The sequence below is a fragment of the Anguilla anguilla genome, chromosome 7, assembly GCF_013347855.1.
Source record: "Anguilla anguilla isolate fAngAng1 chromosome 7, fAngAng1.pri, whole genome shotgun sequence".
NCBI classification, from domain to species: Eukaryota; Metazoa; Chordata; class Actinopteri; order Anguilliformes; family Anguillidae; genus Anguilla; species Anguilla anguilla.
The window spans coordinates 47,483,987-47,509,970 of NC_049207.1; the positions used below are offsets into that span (position 1 = coordinate 47,483,987).

Below are 25,984 nucleotides of genomic sequence, written 5' to 3' on the forward strand. Positions count from 1 at the left end.
CCTTAGTGGGATCCTCTTTAAAGTCATCCTCTGTCTGATTTCTGTCAAGGACCTGTAGGGTTGTGGCTTGAGTAGGGCCCTCTCAATTTAACCACAGTCGTGTGTCTTTTATCATGTACCTGGCGTGTGGGATCTTTGACCTTGTGTCAAAAATGACATTGTGTGCAATGTGATGTTTGAGAGCAGCTTTCTACATAGCATGTGCGATACCTTATTTAGGCTACCTGTGGGAAGTGGAGTATTTGTGTATTAATTGTTCATAAAGCTGTTAGTTACAAACGGGTTATACATGCTTCGCAAAAAGGCCTTGGGAACATGCGGTTCTTGTGAAGTGTGACGGAAGGAGTTAATTCGCCCCGTGACCTCTGCCGGCCGGGAAGAAAGGAGAGGGTTTCCAGGGTGATTTTTTAGAAAAATAAGAACCCTTAACCCCTGGGCGGTGATCTTTGAGCACGCAGCATGTTCGCCTCACGTGCGTGAACCCTTTCCCAAATGTTCATATTTACATCACAAAAAGTGCTGGGGGGGGGGGGGGGGGGGGGCATGGGGAGGGGGGCGGGAGCGGCAACGGGAGCGACTGGGTGCTCGTTAAGTCTAGAAGTTTCCTTTACGCTTCCACACGACATGCCGCTGTCAGAACGAATGAGCTCGTCTTAACTGCCTAAGTGCGCCCTGGGAAAAAAAAAATGGCCGCCTGTTGAATACCTGTTTATTAGCCATGGCCAAAGGTTTTGACCTGCATCGGGATGTCAGACTCTAGTCCCGGAGGGCCGCGGTGTGCGCTGGGTTTTCGTGTGTATTGGCAAAACCTCATGTGAAAGTACTTAATGGACCTAATAAATCAAGCTATTATTGAGTACTTAAGTCATTGATTAGCTAAAGAGTATAGGCACCGTGTATCCAAGGCCTAAACTGACTGTGGATTGATCGGAAAAGGAATGAACCTGCGAACGCTGTGGCCTTGCCTTCAGGACTGGATTTCTAAATCCCTGTTGGTAGAATATGTCGCCCGTGTGTTCCGTACGTGAGGTGTCTTTGAGTCCTGTGTACAGTATATGCGTTGGGGGAGTGTGCTGGGTGTATTTAGTGTGCTGGGGGAGTGTGCTGGGTGTATTTAGTGCATTGGGGGAGTGTGCTGGGTGTATTTAGTGCATTGGTGGAGTGTGCTGGGTGTATTTAGTGCATTGGTGGAGTGTGCTGGGTGTATTTAGTGCGTTGGGGGAGTGTGCTGGGTGTATTTAGTGTGTTGGGAGAGTGCGCTGGGTGTATTTAGTGAGTTGGGGGAGTGTGCTGGGTGTATTTAGTGTGTTGGGGGAGTGTGCTGGGTGTATTTAGTGCGTTGGGGGAGTGTGCTGGGTGTATTTAGTGTGTTGGGGGAGTGTGCTGGGTGTATTTAGTGCGTTGGGGGAGTGTGCTGGGTGTATTTAGTGTGTTGGGGGAGTGTGCTGGGTGTATTTAGTGCGTTGGGGGAGTGTGCTGGGTGTATTTAGTGTGTTGGGGGAGTGTGCTGGGTGTATTTAGTGTGTTGGGGGAGTGTGCTGGGTGTATTTAGTGTGTTGGGGGAGTGTGCTGGGTGTATTTAGTGCGTTGGGGGAGTGTGCTGGGTGTATTTAGTGTGTTGGGGGAGTGTGCTGGGTGTATTTAGTGTGTTGGGGGAGTGTGCTGGGTGTATTTAGTGTGTTGGGGGAGTGTGCTGGGTGTATTTAGTGCGTTGGGGGAGTGTGCTGGGTGTATTTAGTGCATTGGGGGAGTGTGCTGGGTGTATTTAGTGCATTGGGAGAGTGTGCTGTGTGTATTTAGTGTGTTGGGGGAGTGTGCTGGGTGTATTTAGTACATTGGGGGAGTGTGCTGGGTGTATTTAGTGCGTTGGGGGAGTGCTCTGGGTGTATTTAGTGCAATGGGGGAGTGTGCTGGGTGTATTTAGTGTGCTGGGTGTATTTAGTGCGTTGGGGGAGTGTGCTGGGTGTATTTAGTGTGCTGGGGGAGTGTGCTGGGTGTATTTAGTGCATTGGGGGAGTGTGCTGGGTGTATTTAGTGCAATGGTGGAGTGTGCTGGGTGTTTTTAGTGTGTTGGGGGAGTGTGCTGGGTGTATTTAGTACGTTGGGGGAGTGTGCTGGGTGTATTTAGTGTGTTGGGGGAGTGTGCTGGGTGTATTTAGTGTGTTGGGGGAGTGTGCTGGGTGTATTTAGTGTGTTGGGGGAGTGTGCTGGGTGTATTTAGTGAGTTGGGGGAGTGTGCTGGGTGTATTTAGTGCATTGGGGGAGTGCTCTGGGTGTATTTAGTGCGTTGGGGGAGTGCTCTGGATGTATTTAGTGTGACGGCAGGTTGGTAATGACCCACAGCTGGGGCGTTTCAGCACAGCTGTGACTGACAGAACTGGGCCTTGTCAGCCGCAGCACGTGGGAACGAGGTCAGCGATGCCGGAGGGCGGGCGATTCAGACCACGCCCGCCGCCGCCGCCGGCGCTTCCTGCACAGCTGTAGTGCCGCGGTCTCAGGCTCGGCCGAGGTGACGTGCCGTAACCGGACGTTTCCGTGTCCCCCGTCATCCGAAACCATGACGATCCATTACCCACAGAGCAGCTGCCCACTCACTGTGTGCTGGGAGGAATAATAATAATAATCATCATAATAATTATCATAATAATAATAATATTTTTTCAGTGGTGAGTTTCAGTGAGCTGAAACACAGGAACCCCACAGGAAAGCTTTCATCCCCAGAGGGGTGGATGTGGTGGGGGGTAACTGTGCGATTGACGTGTTTGGCAGAGCGTGACCGTGGCCCTGACGCCGCTCTCTTTGTCGTGCATCAGTGCGTCCAGCGGCGTGGAGACCTCGGCCGGGCAGTGCGGCTTTGATCAGGGGCGCGCGGGAGGCTTCTGAAGTATGGGGGCTGGGGTCGGGGGGCAAATGGCGAGGGGCAGAAGGAATGAGACGACAACAGTTTTAACCGCCCGTTCTGACCAGCCAGACAACTTACACTCCTAATGCTCTAAACAGTATGCACTCCAAACAGTGTGTGCTCCAACCAGTGTGCTCTCCGATCAGTGTGCACTCCAAATAGTGTGCGCTCCAGTCAGTTTGCACTCCAATCAATGTGCACTCCAAACCGTATGCATTCCAAACTGTGGTGGTTGTTTATATGTTTATATGAAGTGCCTGTTGTGTTCCCTCCTCCTCCAGCACTGCAGGCACGGGATGTGTGTGAATAAGGAGATGGAAGCGGGGCCCATTCATGGGGAGTGGGGTCCCTGGGGGCCCTACACCGCCTGCTCCAGGTCCTGTGGGGGAGGCACTAGGAGCACAGCCAGAGACTGCAATCAACCTGAGTAAGACTCACAAATCCCTCTGACTCTCTGAGTAAGACTCATAAATCCCTCTGAATCTCTGAGTAAGACTCACAAATCCCTCTGACTCTCTGAGTAAGACTCGTGAATCCCTCTGAATCTCTGAGTAAGTCTAATGCATCTTTCTGACACTGAGTAAAACTCGCTCCTGAATCTTTGTGACTTTGTATAAGACCCAGATAATTCTGACCCTTAATGAATCGCCAGATTTTATGATCGATACCGTTTGGTTCCTGCTCCCTCCCATAGCGATTTGAATTGTGAATGATGACCTTTGACTCTTGACCCCTAGGCCCCGAAACGGAGGGCAGTTCTGCGTGGGCCGCAGGATGAAGTTCCGCTCCTGCAACACCGAGCCGTGCCCGCGGGACCGCCGCGACTTCCGGGAGGAGCAGTGCACCCGCTTCGACGGCCGACACTTCAACATCAACGGCCTGACCGCCACCGTCCGCTGGGTCCCCAAGTACAGCGGGAGTGAGTGCGCTGCGCTGCAGATTCTTTCTGATTCATCTGGAAAATACTAATTTCCCCAAGATTAGTCAGGGAAATACTGATTCCACTGATCCCCCCAAAATTAATCCAGGAAACACTGGTTCCCCCAAGATTAATCATGGAAATACTGATTCCACTGATCCCCCCCCAAGATCAATCAAGAAAACCCTGATTCCCCCATGATTAATCAGAGAAATACTGATTGCCTTTTTCCCAGAAACTAAACGCCTCTGGCAGTTGTTAGCGTTTGGCTGAAAATTCTCACCTGCTCACCTCTTCTCTTATTATCTTATTTACTCGCTACGACGCGGTCATCGTTTGGTCACGGCCTGCTCGTGTTTTTTTGCGTGAGGCGTTTTGACTGACGAGCGTTGCGGGCCGCTCCTCTCCGCAGTTCTGATGAAGGACCGGTGCAAGCTGTTCTGCCGGGCCGCGGGGACGACGGCGTACTATCAGCTGAAGGACCGCGTCATCGACGGCACGCAGTGCGGGCCCGACACCAACGACATCTGCGTGCAGGGCCTGTGCCGGGTACTGTTTCCAAAACACGAACGCGATATCACAAAAACGCACACACGCTCATACGCACACATGCACACACTCACACGCATACACACACACGTACTGTACCTGTATGCACACACAAACTTGCACTCACAAGCATACACACACACACACACGTGTGTGCACAAATTTGCACACGCACACACAAACATGCACAAGCACACATACACAAAGACACAACATAATGCAAAAGCCTTTCATTTCCAGTTGTTTTCTTGTATTGATATACATATGCCATATATTCCTATCTGTTTCTGGATGCTGTATGTGACATTGTTATTTATTATAGTAATAACTTTGGCTCTAAGCCCTCTCTGACTAAAGATAATGTTGTGTATGTAAATTGAAAAACTGTTCATGGACGTATGAGAGCTTTGCATGGTATAGATGATTTGTGTGTGCGAGTGTGCTGACTGCACAGTGACTATCTATGATTACATGTTGACAATGCTAAAAATGATAAGCTCTATCTGACATCACGTCACTGGGGTTTTAACTGTCCTTGGGGACAGGGTGTCAGGAGGGGACCAGCTGTCCCAAACGTGACAAACGGAACAGCTGGCGACTCATTGCGCTGCAGCGCATTTGAACATGACCCCCTTCTGCTCGTTCTGCTTCCTCCAGCAAGCGGGCTGTGACCACGTGCTCAACTCCAAGGCTCGGTACGACAAGTGCGGGGTGTGTGGGGGCGACAACTCCTCCTGCAAAACCCTCACCGGCACCTTCAACAATGCTCAATATGGTAAATATTTGGTTGCGTGTGTGCATGTTAGCGGGCGTGCTTGTGTTAAAAGTCAGATTTGTATACGGAGGGATTAACTTTATTGGTTCAGTGAGATAATGAGTTTGAATGAAACTGAAAGCAGGTGATGACATTGCGTTCTGAATGCTGCCACTATAATTGGCGAGTCTTAGCAAGTTCTCTGCTGTTCTCTGAGCTATCTGACCCTCTTGGCCTACTCTGGGAGTCAAACCTGCAACCTCTTAGATCCCAGTTCCCTGACCACTGCACTACACTACTGCCCCTACATTTCTGCTAGTGAAGGAAAAGTACAGTGCATTTTGAAGGTTGCTCCTTTCTCCACCTCCTTTCTCATCGCACCAGAGCAGTCATGGTTTTGTCGTGTTTCTGAAGGGAGGCATCATATTTACCAGATCAGATTAGCTTCCTGTATGTAATCCCGCCCTCCCCACAAGAAAGGGGCGTTTGTATGGCTTAACTGCGGGAACTGTCCGTGTCCGAGTGTAAAAAATCGGAGCTTGTGAATGAGGGAGCAGCCCCAGCTTTGGGATGGCGGAAGCCGGGTGGGGAAATCCATCACGAAACTTAGTTGGCACACCCCCCCACTCCTGCCCCCCATCCCCTGTCCCACGTCCACTCTGATTAGGAACATGCCCGTGGCTCTAGAGGGGCTCTGCTTAAATTACTCCGGCCGTCCAGGGGGGTTCTCAGAGCCGAGCCTGGGGTACAGCCCCACCTTGTGAGGTGACCTCAAAAATCCCTGGGAGTGTCAGGAGGGTCGGAGAAGGGGGAATCGAGGCCCTTGGTCTCCCTGGAGACCCTTATCTCTGAGACTGCGGCATTTGCATTCTGTGGCCTGGCTGTGTGTGTGTGTGTGTGTGTGGCGGGGGGTGTGTACGTGTGTTTGTGCATTCCGGTGTGTGTGTGGTCATAGGTCTGGCCTGGGGTCTTTAAGTGTAGTTTGTGGTTTTTTCATTGGGGAATTTTGCTTGAGTGGGTTTTTGGTTCAGTCATTATGCCTGTGATCTTGCATCTTACATTGTCAGTACTGGTTAGAGTACAGATTTAATAAAGGGAAGTCCCTCTCTCTCTCTCTCTCTCTCACACACACACACACACACACACACACACTCCTGCATGAAGACAGCACTTGTGCTGAAATGCACGCATTTATTTCCTTTTTTGTTTTTTCTTTCTTTTTTATTTCTTTTTATTTAATTATTTGTTTTCATCACATCAAAACTTTCCATCAGTATAGAAGAATGACAGAAAATGCCTCTAAAACATTCTAATATCTCCGTCTTAATTGAAGAATGAATGTACGTCTCCTTTGATGGACATGAGGTTCAAGCTTTACAAGTGCTGCCCCTGAGTGGCCCTCCCTGGTATTACAGCCATAGTTCACTGCATTTCTATTGGGAGAGAGCTGGGAAATTTGTTTTTGTGTGTACTTGCTAATTATTTTAATCTGACTGCAAAACCATCTCTCAGGAGTTAGTTTATTTCCAAATTGCAACATTTTATTTCCAAAGTTTGAATTGTTTCCAGCACAGATGTTGTGGAGATGTGAAATTGGTGTGGGACGGCATTCCGGTGCAGTTGGTGTGAGAACATCTGCTTTTCTTTTGAATTTTCTAACTTAATTTTCTCCTTTTTCTTTTGTCCAGGTTACAATGTTGTTGTGCGAATCCCGGCAGGAGCGACAAACATCGACGTGAAGCAGGTCAGCTACTCTGGGAAACCAGAGGACGACAACTACCTCGGTGAGCCTTTCCGTTGGCTGTCAGGATTGGCGTACGCTCCGCACGTTGCTGTGTTGTGTGTAATGTGCATAGTGTCACCGTAATAACAAGCAGAAGCTCTGAACTCTGTACTCAGGGAGGAAATGGGGATGCAAGGTTGCCGTTGTCATGTTTCAGAAAGAAACCAGGCAAGAGATCCACCAATCGCAGAGCATGTTGATAAGAAGAAATGGAATAAACTTGATGGTGATTGGCACTTATTTTCTGGTTGTATTTCCCTGAGGCCTTCAGGTATGAAGGTATGCTGACTTGGATTTATTCATTCTACGTGATTGCAGGAGAGCTCCTCTCTGGTTTCTTTCTGAAAAAATTTCACCAACGTCAAAACCCCAGACTTGACCTGATAAAATTTGGGGGGTGGGGAGGGGGGTGGAGGAGTTTGTATCTGTTTCTGGATTTCATGTTAACCTCTGCTCTTAATAATTAAATTAACCTCTGCCATTTACCTGATCTGATAACTCAGATGGATTTCTTTATAAGCTCATGAACCACAGCCAACCAAAGATGAAGGACAGTGTTTAAAAAAATAATATTGTAAAGATAAACAGAACTTGCATTTACTTAAATTTGTAGGCCAAAGATTATGCCAAATGTTGATTGAATCTGGGCCAAAGTTAAGGACAAAATGTAGATTGAATCTGGTTCTTTGCTGAGTTTAAAATGTAAGGGTCCTGCACTGGTCCTCTGGTGTCTGACAGCTCTCCGTGCTGGCCTGAGGCTTCTCCAGCCACGGGGACGGTGAACCGAGCGACCGCGAGGTTGGGGGGGTGGGGGAGGGAGGGAAGAGGGAGGTGGTAATTGGAGACATGTGTAGCAGGCACCAGATGAAAGAGCATAGGGGCTCAGGGAGATGGGTGGCGATAAACGCCCCTATGTGGAAATTTGTTAGCGACGTCGCGAGCTGACGCAGATTCGTCTTTCAATCTCGTTCTTCTGGCCTAGTGCTACAGGAGTGCCCCCCTCCCCCACCCCTCGGTTCCGCCCCAAAAAAATTGGGGGAGCCTGACTCGTGGGACGGTGCGGTAGGCAGTTGTGTCAGGGAAACTCTAAACCCATCGTGTGGAGGCTCGAATGTAAACAAGATGTTTCTCAAGACTTAAACACACACGAGTACCCTGACATCGTTTCTGACATTGTAATTACTGCATATTTTTTGGGAGAAATATTCTGTTAATGATTTGTGTGCGTGTGCATGTGTGCACACGCACGTGTGTGTGTGTGTGCGTGCGTGCGTATGTATGAGAGAGCCAGTACTGGCACTAAATCTGTTTTGTGCCCTCTGGACAAAATCTTATTTCAAAATGTCTTCCTTTTGATTTGAGCACAGAAATGAAAATATCTGTTTACGGTTTTCACCCAGTAGAAGAAAAATCTCTGACAGCATGAAGCTACTCCCTGCGTTTACACGGCCTGTGTTTATGCATTTGCTTTTTTTGCAGCATTATCAGACGGCCAGTCAGATTTTCTCCTGAACGGGAACATGGTGGTATCCATGTTCAAAAGGGAGATCAACTTCAAGGGAACACTGATCGAGTACAGCGGCTCGGACACCAAAGAAGAGCGGATCAACTGCACCGAGAGGATCGAGGAGGAGCTGGTCCTTCAGGTCAGCCTTTAAGCTAAGCATTTGGCTAGTTAAAATGGCGGTGCCTTCAGCTAGCTTGGCTAGCCAAAACAATACCGGACGTTTTCAATGATGGTAAGCAGCTGAAACAGTTTACCCTGGATAGTATTAGCGGACAAAGAAAGCTGGAGCGGCTGGTGTTATCCCAGCTCGGGAGTTCCTGGGTCTGGTGCAGGTGTGACACGGGGCCTGCCGGCTGTTTGTTCTCCCTTTAAAACCGGTTCAGTTCCAAGTAAGCAGGTCAGGTCAGTTTACTGTGTAATCAGCTGCTTTAATTGGCCAATTAGGTGCTGAGCAACAGCAAAAACCTGCAGGGCCTGGGGCTCTCCCTGGTAGCCAGAGCATTAGGCTTTGCCAGTAGTCCTTAGTTGATGTTTTCAGTACTGGCCTATCATCAACTTTCTCTAAAGTCAATGAAGAGTATTTGCATTATGATCTTTGCTATGGTTTTCTTAGGTATTGTGCGGTGACAGTGCAGTATAATGGTTAGGGATTGCTCTTGTAAGTCAGAGATTTTCAGGTTTGGTTACCTCTGGTTTGGTCATCGGTTTGGGTATTGCTGTTGTGTAAGCAAACTGATTTTGTTTAAACAGACTGTATAAACTGTGTAATAGGTTCTGAATAAGTACATGTCCAACACACAAAAGTGAATAGGGGAAAAAAGTGCTCATACTTGCTTGAATCTGGTGTTCGAAGTTAAAGAACAAAGTGCTGTATAGGCCACTTGTATTGGCGAGTTCCACAGTGAAACATCCTCTCTCTCTTTTTCTTTGTCTCTGTCTGTCTCTCGCTCTCTCACTCTCTTTCTCTCTCACTCTCTCTCTCTCTTTTCTGAGACAGGTTTTATGTGTCGGGAACTTGCACAATCCGGACGTTCGCTACTCCTTCAACATCCCAATCGAGGAGCACAAGGAGCAGTTTGTTTGGGACCCCTCCGGAGCCTGGCAGGACTGCAGCCGAATATGTCAGGGTACGGTGTCAAGGGAGGGATCCCCCTAATTTTCCTCTACCTCATGTCTCCATCTCTTACTGCCCCCCTTCCCCAAAGTACAGTATGGCAACCCTCCCCCCCTCCACCAGACGTCTCTGCTGCATGATGCGATTTGTGCTTGAATCAGTGGCACAGCGGCAGTTGGTCATAGTCCCCAGGCTTAACCTCCCCCCCAGGTCCCCCCACCGCCTGACTACAGTTGCAGGTCAGTGGGAATAGAGGCAGGTGGCTGAGCTGGGTTGAGTTGGGGGGGAAGGGGTGACAGAAACCAGATCCCGACCAAGGGGCATGAGAATGTCATAACTGTCCCTCTTCGCTACCACCTGCTTTTCGACATGGCGCAAAGTGGAGGGGGGCAGCATTGTCACACCCCCCACCCATCCACAGACGGCTGCGCACATGTCAGTTGTCTGTTGGAGTGGTAGTATATCACCCAGGCCCTGGCACACACAGGCGGTCTGTGAGCCTGCTGTCCAGGCAGCACCGCCCACCGAGGCTTTGCCGGGGTCTCCCAGGGAAACCCTCAGGGGCTCACCCCTGTTCCACCCTCACAAGACTTTATTTATTCATTTGTTTTTATGACCACAGTTTATTATAATCTTTTCTTTCTGTGGAAAAGAAAAGAAAAGGTTTTGACCAGATGATTTTTTTTGACCGGGGGGGGGGGAAAATATGGTGTCTGGGCCGTAGATCCGTTTCCAGATGTGCGCCGTGTTTTCCGTTTCTCTTTGTCTTTCTTTCTCGTCCTCTGGTGTAAATTTGAACCTGGTGTCCGTCCTCTCTCTTCTCTCCCGTGAAGGCGAGCGGAGGCGCAGGACTGTGTGCGTTCGTAAGAGCGACCGCCTGGTGGTGTCGGACCAGCGCTGCGAGAACCTGCCCCGCCCGGGCGGGGACGACGAGCCCTGCAACGGCGACTGCGAGCTCAGGTGAGCGCCCCCAGGTGGCGAACCGGGTGTTCTGCGGCGCGTCTGCTCGGAATACTGGCCTGTCAATCAAAAAGGTGTAGACAGCTGGAAAATGCGACTAGCGGAAATGTTGCTCCCCCCTTTTCGCGATCTCAACCACCTTCCCTTGTAGCTTTTGTTCCGGAAACTCTGCATTCTATTGTCCTGTAAAGTGATGGCTTGTTATTTCAGAAAAACAAAGTTCTCACTGGTTTGGGTCGGGCCATTAAGACATAGTGCTTAGCCAGACTTGGGCCTCATTTCTAGCCCAATGCAGACTTCTGGTCCACATATGTACACTGTACTGCAGTGTATTGTGTTTGCTTAAGAACCAGGCTGTAGAGTGCCCCCGGTGGCATGAGCCAGTATTACAGGGGGAGGGCGCTGACGGCGGCGATTTTTTCGGCGTTTCCCAGGTGGCACATGGCGGGCAGGAGCGAGTGCTCGGCGAGGTGTGGCCCCGGGGTGCGGACGCTGGACGTGCAGTGCGTGCGGTACACCCTGCTGAAGAGCCAGAGCGAGCGACTGGACGCCAGCTACTGCGGACACCTGCCCAAGCCCCCGGGGAGGGAGCCCTGCTCCGGGGACTGCCTGCTCAAGACCTGGCACTACGGCCCCTGGTCTCAGGTCAGTGGATAACCTGAGCATACGGTGTTGGGCACAGGTCCGGCATTAAAACGGTTGATCCCAGATCAGTGAAGCCCCTGCGCAACAACACCTGATCTCAGGTCAGTGTAGAAGTTGCGTAGTAGTGGTCAACTGCCCTTATAAAGGGATATTTCATTTTGGTATAACACGGGTAATTTTGTGTTTTCACCATTGTATTTGCATAGCATGAATACTGGCAACATAGAATGTCCCTGCTGGCCATTAATGGCATTGCCACAAAATGACTAGTGTTATGCCGAAGTGACATATCCTTTTAAAGCAACTGATCCCTGATCAGTGAAAATCTTATCTTTCCTTGCCTAATCTTATGTTGTCTTAATTTTATCTTACCTTACCTTGCTGCCTTCCAATTGAGGTTCTGTCGTGCTGTTCTCCTGCAGTGCTCTAAGACCTGTGGGCTGGGCACCAGGACCCGCGACTCGTACTGCATCAACAACCTCAGCCGGCGGTTGGCGGACCGCGAGTGCGCCGATCACCAGAGGGTGGCGACAGAGAGCTGCAGCAACAGAGCGTGCCCCGACTGGGCCACCAGCGAGTGGAGCGAGGTAAAAGATCAGCTCATATGGAAACACACAATCAGCCAATCAGGCAGTCGGCCAATCAGGCAGTCGGCCAATCGGGCAGTCGGCCAGTCGGGCAGTCGGCCAGTAAGGTAATTGGTCAATCAGGCGATCGGCCAAACAGGCTATCAGTTATACAATCAATTAATTAATCATTCTGACAGTCAGACAGCCGGGTAATCAGTCAGTCACCAAGTTATCTAAACGAGCCAATCAGTGCAGCTTTTACTTTTGAGGGTTCTTCACAAAAGGCCAGTCCCAGAATGCTTTAGAATTACAGGAAATGAAATGCAGACGCACCATGAAATTGAATGAGAACGGGTGAAAATGCACATGACGAATCTCCAATTAAATGAGAAAAGTGTTGAATGGCACACAAAAACTACTCAACTGCCTTTTTGGTATTTCTCCCACTGCCTTGCTCTCTCTCTCACTCTCTCGCCCTCTCCCTGCCTTTCTCTCTCTCTCTCTCTCTTACTCTCTCTCCATCACCCTGCCTTTCTGTCTCTCTCTCTCTCTCACACACACACACACTCACGCTCATTCTCTCCCCCCCCCTCCCCCCCAGTGTTCGGCGACCTGTGGGAAGGGCCCCCGCCATCGCCAGGTCTTATGCCAGCTGAACCAGGAGCCCCAGCCCGAGCACCTCTGTGACCCCCAGACCAAGCCCCCCACCGTGGGGAGCTGCCAGCTTCCAGAGTGCCCCTCCTGGCAGGCTGGCTCCTGGGGGATGGTAAGTAGAGAGTGGGGGGCGGGACGGGGGTACGGGGGTCATGGTTGGGAGGGGAGGGTAGGGGTGAGGGTGGAGGGGATGGTTAATCAGGGAAATAAACATAAATCCGTGTGCAAAGTTGTTGTAAGGTATTGAATTGGTCTGTTGACTTGGCTATTGGCCACTGGCCAATTTCTAATCTGAACTGGATAAATAAAGGACAAAAAGAAATAAATAAATAATAAAATTAAGATTCAAAATATGTAAGGCTCACATGTGCTTTTGGGCATCATTAGCATAATAAATTGCAGGCAGTTGTTTAGTTAATTGAAGTAAATCGCTTATTTACTTTCACAGCTCATGCATACAGCTTAGAATTTTACACAGAAGGTTGCAGGACGTGCATTGCGGTATAGCACAGTACGTTTAACAGGCACTCTCATCCAGGGCGGTAGCGTGAGAGAGCATAAGCATGTTCACCTGAGCTGTTGGATGCACACTGGCAGGTCTGGCTAACAGCTTTCCCACTGAAGAGCTAATGTAAGTCAGCTCTGTGGGTGGGAGGAAGGGCTTGTGTGCCAATCTTGTGCCCCCCCCCCCCCACCTCTGCCTGCCAACTGGGATTTATACTCCCAGTATATGTGGATGGACTCAACATCCCCTCTCCCTCTGCAGGGTTGCAACTCTTCAAAACACACACACACACACACACACACACACACACACACACACACATGCTCACAGAGCCGTAACTCAGCAAGTCGTCACTCTACCAAACACCCCCCCCCGCACCCCCACCCCCCCCAAAAGACTCAGACATCTCCTATAAATCCGCTTAACGCGCCTGAGAGTCAAACAAACACTTTTACTCCGCTAATAAAACTGAAGCGCTTTCAATCACTGCCCTACAAGTGCTTCGCATTCATTGCCTGAGAAGTGAATTCAGGCTAATTGAATTGAGTAGCATTTCCAGGAATTTATTTGTTTGCTGCAGAGAGCTCGGGCTCACATAAAAACAGAAACGGGAGACCAATAGCGTGGCACGCTTGAAACATTAAACATCTGTCATTTAAGATTTTAACGGGCTTACTTGGTGACACGCATGATCCAGAAAAAAAGATGGTGGTTAAAAAAAGAGGAAGCTAGAGGCGTGACACTCGCTCTATAGTATAAAAATAAACTTTATTATAATGCTAAAAACATGCGATTGTGCTATAGCCTTCATCTGGCCGGTGGAACCCAACTGATACGTTTCCAGTAAAAAAAATAATGTAAAAACAGACATTCCCAAAAAAACTGTGGTCGCTGTAGAGGTCCCCTCTGTATAAATGTTTTGAGTAGGCTTCTGGGTACGGTGCTGGTTTAACTGTTCCAGGTGTGTTGCTCCATGTGGTCCTTTGACGCACTCTCACCAGATCCTCTCTTCTGGGCTTCGCAGTGCACGGTGACCTGCGGCCATGGTTACCAGGTACGGGCCGTGAGGTGCGTTTCGGGGGTGTACGGGAAGACCCTCGAAAACTGGGAGTGTAATGCAGCCACCAGGCCCCGGGACAGCCAGGTAAAGACCGGGACGTCCCGCTGAATTTCTTTTTCTTTTTTAAAGCTTTTGTTTTTACCTTTATTTAAACAGGGAGGTCAAATGAGACACAAATCTCTTCTGCAGTGATGACTTTGAGTCAAAGTGTGTAGCAGGAAGTGTAAGGGATTATGCAGCCAATGACATAATGGGGCGATTAGATGGGCAGATGTAGGGAGGCAATTTCTGATGGAATTTAACAGGGACAAGAGGGTTAACCAGTGCACACAATTCTGGTTATTTTTTCCAGGCCCTAAATGTCTTTGCGGCCAGTAGTATTTGGCTTTATTGCTGAACATCATCTCCTCCTATAGGTTGGTAGGGAGTGTATTTCCTGATAAACCGGAGAAAATCATATGCCTGAGTGAGATTTCCTTCCCAATTCCCAGAGTGCTGCTAGTTTAAAAAGCTGGAAAACTCTTTGGGGAAAGACTCTATGGGGAGAGAGGGATGGCCTTTTGCAGCTGGTCTAGCTTTACTTTCTATATTTATCGTATTTTATTGTTTGTTATTTTTTTTTGTCAGGGAGAGTATACAGTTATAACCATTTGCACTGAGTGTTCTGTGAATCTTGTCCATATTTAGCGTAGTGTGGTGTGCTTTCTCCTGTGTTTATTCGCTGCGCTACAATATGTCAGCCTGACTTATGGTGTGTTTTTTTTTTATTTTGACGTATAAATAGTAGGTTGGTTGAAGTGTTGCTGAGCTGTATTTTAATGGCTGGTCCCAGGTTTACTGATGTTCTGTAGTGAAAGGGCTTGGTAGTCAGCAGTTGTGTGTTTTTTGGGAGCAGGACTGTGAGCTGAACCCCTGCCCGCGAGCCCCTCCCCCCCTCAGCACGTCTAACCCCCACCTCCCAGAGCAGTTCATCACCCAGTGGAGATACGGCTCCTGGACCACTGTGAGTCCCTGCGCCTCTCTCCCTCTCTTTCTTTATTTCCTTCTTTCTTTCTGTCCTATATTTCCTTCTTCGCTTCTTTCTTTCATTTACATTCATTCATTCATTCCTTATCTTTCTTTCTCCCCCCTCTTTCTCTCCCTCTCATATCTCTCTCTCTCGCTCATACTCAGTATTGTATCCCCCTCTCCTGCTGTAAATGAAATCCAGATCGTCTCTAAACGCGGGATCTGATTTCAAAGCGGCTGCAGTAGCGGCGTGAGGCCTAGCCAGGAAGCTGCGCGACTCGCTCGTCTCCCCGCGCTTGCGTCGCTATCTCGCACACGTACGCACACACGCTCGCTGTCTCTCAAAAAATTACGTCTTCCAAGTTCGCGTTGTATGTATATGACGCGTGTGCCTTGTGCAATGAGGCCCGGCCTTACCTGTGAGCACCCTGTGATCGCCCTGACGAACATCCACTCTGTGAGAATTACGGTCTCCTCGAAATAATCGCGCGGGTCCGGGGAGGACTCCCCTGCTCGAGACCTGTAAGCCAACGTGCCGGAAAAGCCCTCTGAACTGACCCGTGACTGAACGGCGGCTCCTCTATTACCAGATCCGGCTTTCCGGAAAAAAACCGACCCCTTCATCACGTAGGCTGTAGCCATTTGGGTGCCATGAATGGTGTGAACTTGGTTCCTGTTTATGGAGTTGGTTCTCTGTTTGCCTCATATTAGGCCGTAAGTTTGTCTCGGTTATGTTTTTAATAAAGGTGCTGTTTCAGTGCCTCAGCACCAAAATACTGTTAATCTCTGACACTTCCTCAAAATGCCTTTTAAAATTGAGCATTTCAAACTAAATTAAGGGACCTTCTTTTGAAGTTTGGTAATAATTATATCCAGTACTTTCAATTTAAATTTGACTGGAATTATGCAATGTGCAATATTATAATATTCAATCTACAGTGCAGCAGAAGTTCATATCCTTTTTTCAGACTATGACACTGAATGGATTCTCATCCGTAGAATGACTCTGAGATTTTCTTGTTTCTCGCTGAACTCTCATGAAATCCTGAGCATTTCTGGTTTCTTCACTTTATCCTTTGATTAACGTGGATGCAAACATTACAGAAAGCAAAAAAAAAAAAAAAAGAAATAATGTGACCCTCTTGTTTGTACGTAGCAAGTTGGTTGGACACATTTAAGTGCTCTTTTAAAAATAAGTAATGAAATAAGAGACAGAGACAGGGACACTCAAAAGCAGCTGAGTAGTTTTTGCGTACCATTCAGCACTTCTCTCATTTCATTGGAGACTCTTCATGTGCGTTTTCACTCCTGTTTCCGTTCAATTTCATGCTGCATCTGCATTTCATTTCCTGTAATTCTACAGCATTCGCCGACTGGTCTTTTGTCAAGAATTCTCAGAAGTAAAAACTGCACTAATTGTTTAGATAATTGGATTGACTAACTTATTAGCTGGGTGTGTGTGTATTTATCTGATTGGACATTTCCTGACTTCCTGTTTTTGCTTATTGGCTATTTAGATGTTTGCTAGTGATGGAAATTCCCAGGAAAAAGTTGAGCATGGCACCGTGAGCTGCTGATGCAAAGGATTGTGGGACTAACGTGTCGTGCTGTGTGGTTCCAGTGCTCCGTTTCCTGTGGGAAGGGGAAGCAGGCGCGCTACGTTAGCTGCCGGGACGCCCAGGGCAGGGTGGCGGACGAGTCGTACTGCGAGCACCTGCCCCGCCCCGCCGAATCCATGGAGTGTTTCAGCGCCTGCGGGGAGTGGCAGACCGGCCCCTGGTCTCCGGTGAGTGGGGGAGTCTCACGCACCCCGCCCTGCGAACTATACTCAACCCCGCCCTGTGAAATACACTCAAACCCGCCCTGCGAACTACACTCAACCCCACACTGTGAACTAAATTCAACCCCAACCACTAAACAACACTCAACCCCCACCGTGCGAACTACACTCAACCCCACCCCCTGAACTGCACTCAACCCCACCCTGCGAACTATACTCAACCCCGCGCTGTGAACTAAATTCAACCCCAACCACTAAACAACACTCAACCCCCACCATGCAAACTACACTCAACCCTGCCCCTGAACTACACTCAAACCCCCCCCCCCCCCCAAACTACACTCAGCCGCACCCCCAAAACTACACCCGAAACCCCATGTGAACTACACTCAACCCTGACCATTTAGTTTGACTTTGCTACCCCTACCTATGCTACATCTAACATTATATCCTCCCAAACCTGTACTACTTGTTGTGGGTTTATGTTCTGAATACTACTCAGTTGTGAAGTTGATGACTGGCCATCCTGTCTGCAGTGGAGTAAGAGTTAAGCTGAGGAGTTGAGCCGTTCAGCTGCGTTGGGTTTAAACCTTTTTTGGATCTCTGCAGTGCTCAGTGACCTGTGGCCGGGGGCGCTACACCAGGCAGGTGATGTGCAGTAACTACCACCAGCCGGTGGACGAGGGCTTCTGTGACCCCGACAAGCGCCCCGAAATGGAACAGGAGTGCGGCGCCCCGCCCTGTTCCAGGTACCGCTCGAGGCCCAATGACCAGCCCCACGCTGACTACCCCGGCAACCACCCTGGCAACCACCCTGGGCACAGCAGCTGGAACGTCCCCTCAGCTGAGCACCAGTGGAGGACAGGGCCCTGGGGAGCGGTATGTACAGCGCCCTGTACTGTCGGTCTGCTGTCAGCAGACTCAGACACATTGTGTCCAGCTGCACTGTGTGTGTGTATGTGTGTGTGTGTGTGGTTGCCAAAGTGTGGTTAAAGTCCTGCTCTGGCGTTACTGAGTTATTGCCGAGGTGTTGCTGAGGTGCTTTTAATAGCACCCCATGTGAAAAAATAGCATGCTTAAGCACACCTGAAGTATACTATTTTATACTTAAGAATATTTATGCTAAGGTGTTGCTATGATGCTGTGCAGTGTTGCTAAGGTACATTCCCATGCTCCATGCTCTGCAGTGCTCCAGTACCTGTGCGGGGGGGTTCCAGCGCAGGGTGGTGGTGTGCCAGGACAGCGAGGGCAGCCCCACGAACCACTGCGACGAGAGGGTGAAGCCGGTCGAATCCAAGAGCTGCGATTCGGGGCCTTGCCCGCACTGGAACTACGGAGTCTGGGGAAAGGTGAGGAGGGCGGACCGTTTCCTGCAGTGAGCGGGCTTCTGTTTTAAACCGCGCTTTTGACCTACTTCTAACCAAAAATTTGGAGTTGTTCGCTCCACCGAGGGGCAAAGGTAGCACTGGGGGAAAAAATAGGCTGTTCTGCTTGCTCTGCTCACTCCCTGCAGACACGTGTTATGAAATGTCTGATTTGCCATATTTGAAAATGTGTCTAATGGAAAAGATGGCTTGAGAAATTGATGTTTTTGACAGTAAAATAGATCTTCCAGTCCGCTGAAGTCTGCAGGTATGCTTTTTTGAATGCATGAGGTTATAGAGCCATTTGGGAGTGCAGTAGTTCATAGAGCCAAGTGGCAAAGCTGGGGTTCGTTTTGAAAAACTTTGTTGGCAGACAGCAAAAAAAAAAAAAAAAAAGGTCATTGGCACTGCAGACTGAGCGTTTCCCCTCTGGGCCTGCAGTGCACGCAGACCTGCGGGTCTGGCAGCCGGACGCGGCTGGTGGTCTGCCAGCAGCCCGGGGGCCAGCGGCTGAGCGAGCAGAACTGTGACGTCCTGGAGAAGCCTCCGGAAGCGGAAGCCTGCAACACGCAGCCCTGCCCCGGCGGCGTCTCCTGGCACAGACGACCGTGGAGCCCGGTACGATAGCCTTCCCTTCCTTCCTTTTCTTCGCCCGCCCGCCCTTCTCCTGTCCCCCTCCCCCCCCCCACCCTCCCCTGCCCCCCCTCCTCCTCCGCATCGCCGTCTGGCCGTATCGGTAAATATCGGTTGTGCTTGATTACAGGGGAGTGTATTTCTGGCCGAACCGTTTAAATATGTATTCTAGAAAATTCTCTGCGGTATTGAACTGGGAGCCGGGATCGGATCTACCTGGGGCCACCCAGAGTTTCTGTCTCTCTCCCTCCCTCCATCCCTACCCCCCTCTCTTTCTCTCTCTCTCTCTCTCTCTTTCTGACACGGTGCTAGTTTAAACAAAGCTAACTTTTGGCAATCGTTACACACGAATGCGTCCAGTTTGGTGCAAGGGATCAAAGTCAAACCAGCAAATTAGTACTGTAAGTGTGTTTATTAAGAAACACAAATTCAAATTCTGCTTATTTTGATATGTGAAGCGTGAACTATACTTTTTTGTGAATGATAACTCACCCTGTAATCAAAGTGCACAAGTGTAAATTTGTGTATAAGAGTTTTTAATATCGCCATTATAAAAAAACAGCAACAAATGATGATTGTTTTGTATATTGTATATGCAACCTTTGTACAGTATTATTTTAGTCAGCACAATGATAATGATATTTAAATTTTTTATTTTTGTTTTATTTGTTTTTAACTGGTGCTCACAGTCAGTTTCTCATGGTTTTCTTCATAATTAAATGCCAATTTGTACAGAGGAAAATATTTTCGAGCCAACAGCAAGGTTAAAACTATTTTTAAATTAGTTTTTTAAAATTGTGTTAAATTAAATACACATGACGTGCATTATTTGGTAGATTTAAAAAAAAAAATATGCTCTCTTATAATGTAATTAAAAAAATATTTTTTCTTACAAAAATCATATTGGCAATAACATTATTTGCCAACAAAATTCTGTAGTGTCAATAGCATGAAGTAAATTGTCTGATTGCCACTGCAGACACAATCATAGTCATTGAACTTCGGTGGCATTTCATAGATGCAGGAGCGTTAATATTAACATTTCCATTTGGTTCTTACATTTCTCTGAGCTGCACGTTCACAAAGTGAAGTATGACATGCATCCGAAGTACACGACAGCATGCGCTCCGTTACTCTATAAAGGTTCACAGATGGGGAAGTGCGCGTGCAGTCAGGGGAATTTTGGCACGTTCATTCATTTTTCTGAGTGCAGGCATCCAAAGCCAGGCAGTAGATGGGGTCATTATGACAGAAATATAAACGCCTCTGGGTAGATGGAAAATGGCCACCGGAACACCGAGGCCCTGATTGTCATCGTCGATGGTAGTGTTCCGCCCGTAGTCAAAACAAAAGTAATCTCTCCTCGCCGGCCTTGGCTAGTACGGTTATGCAGTTTCCTCCCAATGCTGTGGATTCTTGGCATCTCAGGAATCCGCGGATTCCCACGTGGAAATATTTTGCTGACAAGTCTGGCTATGGCTACAGCCATTTCATCTCTCTTGCAGTATGGCGACTGTACAGTGGATCACATTTTCGACTTGTTACTGTGACAAACATAGGTTGCTAACTGGAGTTGCTAACTCAGGTGCCAACTTGGTGCTAACTCAGTGCTAACCTGGGAGCTAACTCAGCACTAACTCAGGCACTAAGGCCTTTCAACAACAGGTGCACAGAGCATCACTACACAAAGTATCAGTCTGCATTTCACCAGCTCTGTTTCTACTCAAAAAACGTCATGAAAGTACGAATTGTGGAAAATATGGGAATCAAATGAATTTATCTGCTTTTAGAATCTTGTATATCTGGTTAGCACAGAATTCTATCCATGTTGTGGTGAATATCAGTTCTTGTAGTGACATTTCTAACTAGAACTTTCCAGCTGTGTTATAAGTAGGTCCACATCTTGCACATCTTTTCAGTAAACATATTTTAAAGATATACTGAGAACTTTCCACAACCTTGAAAATAATTATTTCACTGTCTTTCACTATATGTGATATGATCCAGGTCAGTATTTTATTCACATTACAAATTACCTGTGTTATAATTTCTGTAGCAGGAAAATGTGAGATGTGAATTCACCTGCATTGGGCAGCCCCCGTACATATGCGTTTGTTTTATGGATTGGCTGAGCTCTGTACCAAAGGTGACCTTCTCATGGAGGTACAGCAGTCATGTCCTGCAGCCATAAATACACTATACAGCCATAAATACACTAAGTAGACCACTGTCAGACAGAAACGATCCGGTTAAGCTCGAATCAGCCCTGAGTTATTGATAGAAGACCACTTGGTTGAAGACCACGATCAGTTCATTAATTGCCCAGGTGCTAGAAAAGCAGTGGTCTTTGAACTTACCTCATGTTAACATGTGAACCAGGATTAATGCCATTGCTTATTTTACGCAAAATCCTCTTTTCAGTCCAACTGTGTTGTGCTTTGTCCTTTCATTCATCTGGTTTGCGTGCAATGTTTTTTGTCAACTATATTTTAAATTTCAGAGCAACGCTCATAACTTTCTGGAGGAAATTAACAAAAAGTTGCACTCTTATTAGATTTCTTCCTCAAAACAGAATGACAGTGCTTACTTCAGTTTAAGGGGCCAAAATTAGAAAACAGATTTTACTTTGAATGCACAAACAGACCAGCTGATACAGTAAAACTACACTTTACTTGTATGGCCAGTGACTGTTGTAATGGTGGTTGTATGGTACGTAGCTTCATTTGGAAATCTCAAGAGCTCAGTAGCTGGAACTAATTTGAACTCATTTTAACAACAGAATGAAAATGGTAGTAGTCATTAATGAATTGCTTCCACTGAAATGCACAAATACCTCTTTCATATGACTTTTCAGTCATTTGTTGCTGTTTTCACGTATTTTTTTTGTTTTGCATTGGATTTGTTTTTTTTAATTATTATATTTCTGAAGGAGTTTTTACAAAATGAAACTTATTTATTTGTTTACAGTAGGTGAATGGGTGGGGAAAGCCACTATTGCATTGTGGGTATTCTTCCTTCTGCTGTGGTCACAGCTTTGACTTTCCCTGTGTTGTGTGTTCGCTCAGCCGCTGGACATTTTTAGTGACGGCAAGCTTGTTTGTGAAATGCTGTCTGCCTCCTATTGTGTTTCCACCATCTCCAGTGCTTTCCTCTGTCTTTCTGTCTGTCTGTCCATCTGTCCACCAATCCCAAGACATTAAGAACATCAAAGCTTCACTTGATCACAATCATGGACTTTCAGTTTGTTTCTTTTTTGTTTTTTGTTTTTTTTTTAACCCATGATGCTTAGTAACAATGGGGGCTGTGGCGTTCTACTTCAAAATACTTTTTTTTTGCTTTTGTTTTATTTTGTCAAATGTATTTATTTTGCTCTATTTTCGGTGATTTTTATATATTTAATTCATGCACATACGAAAAACACGTAAACATGTTGAAATGACTTTTCCCACTGTTAAATATTAAAGAAAATTTAAAGGTGGCATCATTTTGTGTTGTTCTTCATATGGTACCACGCTGTGATACTTGGCCCATGCGCTCGCTCAGCATGTGGTTTTTCCTCTCAGACATCAGTGTTCCTCTTGAAATTTGCGCACATAAAATATAAGGCATCATGAAACAGACTTTTTTCTAGTTCCTCGCTTTTATTGGGTTCCTTTGCGGCGAATCGAGACGCAAAGATTTACGCCGTAGAAATCAAAGGCGTTTAAATAGAACCTTGTACGGGCCGCTCTTGTATTCACTAATAATGACGAGCTTTAACCTCTGAATTCAGCTTGTTCTTGTTTACCCAATCGTATGACAAAAAGCTGTGTTACATGTGGATGGTATGCCTCATTCAAATGGGTCTGGAAGTTCACTGGATGAAACAGGACTATGTTGTGTCTTTCGTATCGTCTGAAATTGTCTAGCACTTCACTCGGTATGTTTTAACTTCGACTGTTTTAATTTGAATCTTTATTTAAATTGACATCCTTGTTGCATGCCCCTCGTTTCTAGTGCTATGTAGCCTTTCATGTTTCCATATAACTAAAAAAAAAAAAAGCAAAATTATGAGAAATGTGTTTCTGTTTCAAACATTGTGTGATATTTATACTGCAGCTCCGTAAACATCTCACAGACAATCTCTAATTTGAAGATGGCTTGTAGAATAAAGTGTATTTTTTATAAGAAAAGATAAACAACAGAAATTAGAACCATACTAAGGCTTTATGTGTTTTGTATGGCTTGCATATGTGACAATTTATATGGATGACAGTGATTGGTAGCTACCACAGAGGTGGACTAATTAGAACACTGCAAGGTATATTTATCTAATCAGGGAGCTGGACTTTTAACAGAGTGATGGCTTATGTTTATGAATGCCTAAAGATGAAAAGCACACAAGGCTGAGCTCTGGTATGTGGACCGTAATGTGTCCCCCCCCACCTTACCCCCACCCCTTCAATTTTTGAGAACACAAATTCATTTTGATAAAGAATTTTTGCTGTGAGGTTGTAGAAGATTGCGCTCAGTTCCGGTGTAATGCGATAATGTTGCCTTGTTTTAGATCTTCTTATTATATGTCCATGCGCATCTGACCATTTGGAGCATGTTGACAAAACAACTTGTTTGATGTTACTTTCCAACATTGGACTATTTCTTAGAACAAAACAAAAACAAAAACAAAAAAAAGTATTACTTGTACAGATTAAGGCATGTTTTTTTCTATGTTTATAAAATGACTACGAAACTAACCACACATATTTTCATATAATGACAATGATGAAAAACACTTTAAAACACGAGTATAGAATTTCTATTTTTTTATTATTTATTGTTTTTAAAAATACAAAATCCAACAAACAAAATCAGAATTTGGCACTGGTTGGGACATCTATTTACATTTTTAGCAAATAAACTTTTCTTAAGTGAGCTTGGAGGGCTTAAAAAACAACAAAACTAAGCATTGCTTTAACGAAAACAAACACTAAATTAATCAATGCTGGCAAAAAAATTTTCTTTGAAGATATTGCTAATACAAATAACTGTGGCGTTGAATGAACTACATTCATAGCACTTGAAGGAATGGAACATTATTTTATATATATTTATGATTGTGTTTGTATGGCATATTACATTTAGTTCTAACTGTCACCTCTCTGCTTCAGTTCCATTATGCAGCCTAGGCTACACATGAACCCTTTATAAATGATGTAATGTAATGTTCCTCCTCCAGTCACTTTTTGAAGATCAGCAGGTGTGAGGGGGATTACCCCACACATACACAGAGAGTCAAAATTACATTTCTTTTTCAGATGTCTTCTTACCGTGGTTGTTTTAAATTGAGATAAATATGAACCATCTGTGTTTAGCTACAGTGTAAGTATTTATGCAGACGATTCTTAATTGAGATACCCCACGCAAACTGTAAAATGCAATCTGCACTTTGGCTGAACATAAAATCAACAATATAGTTCCCCAGTGCCATATTTTTCATTTTGCCCATGTGCTCACTGACCGAAGACCCTGCACTAATCATAGGAATAATAATGGAGAGTATAATTAGTCATAGTTCATGCGTTGCTCAGATATTATGTCTGGCCGAAAACCAATCCCACCATGAAAACTATGGAAGTAGAAATGTCAGTTTGAGTCCCAGTTCAGTTTATTGACAAGCACTGTATTGATAAAATGAGATTGGATTATCCCTTTGAAGTGTAAATTAGTCTTATGAAGAAATATTCATCAAAAAATAAAAATAATCATTTCTTCCGTCTTCAACATAATTATTAAGAGGCAAATTTAATTCTGAGACACTCTAAATAGATGTTTTACACTAATATTTGTTATTTCCTATATTGAACCACAATTAAAGATTTCACTGAGAATTAACACGTAGTCTCTAGCTGAACCTTGTGACTATATCAAAAATTCCAGATGAAATAAATAATGAATAATTGAATAATTAAGATCCAAATTTGACACAGAATCCTGTTGTAGCTCGACCCTCATAGTCCCCCTTTCATTTAGGTCACGGTTGTGATCTCATCCCTTTGCTCATCCCTTCATTTCAGGGGAGATACAGAATTATGCCAGTCCCGTGCCTTGAAACTTCGAGACTGCTAGAAATGAGTGATGTGATGTCATTTTTGTTTCCGTGGTGAAAATGCTCATGTTAATGGCTGGCTGTGGGCCCTGTTAGGTGACTTTGAGACAGCCGTTATCCGAATTATCGGTTAAACTACTGTATGTTTTCTTAGACATTATAAGGCCACGTTTTTGCTCAAAACGAGGCCAGATTCTGAACAGAGTGTGACAGATGACGGAGGTTAGCCTGCCTGTTTAAATTTTCAAAAAAGGAAAAATCCCGTTTGGTTACAGCATGGTGTCTTGTGTTGGAACAAATGGAGATTAATGGGTTTGTCAGGGGTTTGTGGTCTGTTTGGAGACAAGAAAAAAAGCCTCATCAGTTTTATTTGTTTACAGCCGCAAAAACGTTTCCCAATTCCCATTACAGTAAATAGTTTACTTAGCCCTTGATGATGCACATATGTCAACAAATGCCTGGATGTCTCAATACTCTATGTAATTCCAACCTATGAACCATTAGTGGAATTACTTGATTTTATGAGTTTGCTGGCTGACTAGCTAAATCTAGCTTTATTTCTTTTTTAGCCAACTAGCCAACCAGTTTATAGAATACTTAGTTATGTGCCATTTTAAATTAGATGTGACGCTTGCAAACATTAGCTTTTTCACAGTTCCATGAATGCCTAGCAACAGTAGCTAAGCCATTTTAGTCAATTAACAAGATAGGTAGCTACTTAGCAAGGTGTGTATGTAAACTATGACCTGTTTAAATGCATGGTTGGAAACCAATTAACTCAAGGTGAATTATGACTGTCAGTAGTTAGATGGTGTTGTTGTACCTTCGCTCTTTTATTACACCTCCCACCTGTTGTTATTTAGCATTTTAAAGTTGTGTATGAAACCAAATCACAATTACAGTACAATACATTTACAGTATGTTTCTGTTGATCTGTGTTGAACTCATTTTAATGTTGGTTTGGTCTTTAACGGGGTGTCCAGTCTTAGGGCCTCCAAATAGGGCCAGTCTGGGTGCAGATTTTTGTTTTAGCCCAGCACTATGATGCTGAGATCAGATAATTAACCAGCCTTTTCTGATAAGACAGGACACCTCTGATCTAATGAAAATAAATTTATGTAAAAATAAATGTGTATATATATATATATATCTCAAAATATAGTGAGGGAGAACATATAGCCAGGGTTAACCAA

General features: G+C 46.0%; 1 protein-coding gene across 2 annotated transcripts in view; it reads left to right on the top strand.

Annotated features, from left to right (window-relative positions):
* The window catches only part of LOC118232304 (A disintegrin and metalloproteinase with thrombospondin motifs 20), a 92,825-nt gene that overhangs the window by 44,468 nt on the left and 22,373 nt on the right, over positions 1-25,984 (top strand). For both annotated transcript variants that reach the window (XM_035427190.1, XM_035427191.1), the window contains 17 exons: positions 3,184-3,329; positions 3,640-3,821; positions 4,234-4,370; positions 5,028-5,145; positions 6,813-6,908; positions 8,387-8,553; positions 9,412-9,541; positions 10,362-10,488; positions 10,923-11,133; positions 11,556-11,720; positions 12,304-12,468; positions 13,886-14,005; positions 14,817-14,924; positions 16,551-16,715; positions 17,319-17,588; positions 17,897-18,058; positions 18,515-18,691. In XM_035427190.1, coding sequence (XP_035283081.1) covers positions 3,184-3,329; positions 3,640-3,821; positions 4,234-4,370; positions 5,028-5,145; positions 6,813-6,908; positions 8,387-8,553; positions 9,412-9,541; positions 10,362-10,488; positions 10,923-11,133; positions 11,556-11,720; positions 12,304-12,468; positions 13,886-14,005; positions 14,817-14,924; positions 16,551-16,715; positions 17,319-17,588; positions 17,897-18,058; positions 18,515-18,691 — 2,646 coding nt within the window. The remainder of the gene's footprint in view (positions 1-3,183; positions 3,330-3,639; positions 3,822-4,233; positions 4,371-5,027; positions 5,146-6,812; positions 6,909-8,386; positions 8,554-9,411; positions 9,542-10,361; positions 10,489-10,922; positions 11,134-11,555; positions 11,721-12,303; positions 12,469-13,885; positions 14,006-14,816; positions 14,925-16,550; positions 16,716-17,318; positions 17,589-17,896; positions 18,059-18,514; positions 18,692-25,984) is intronic.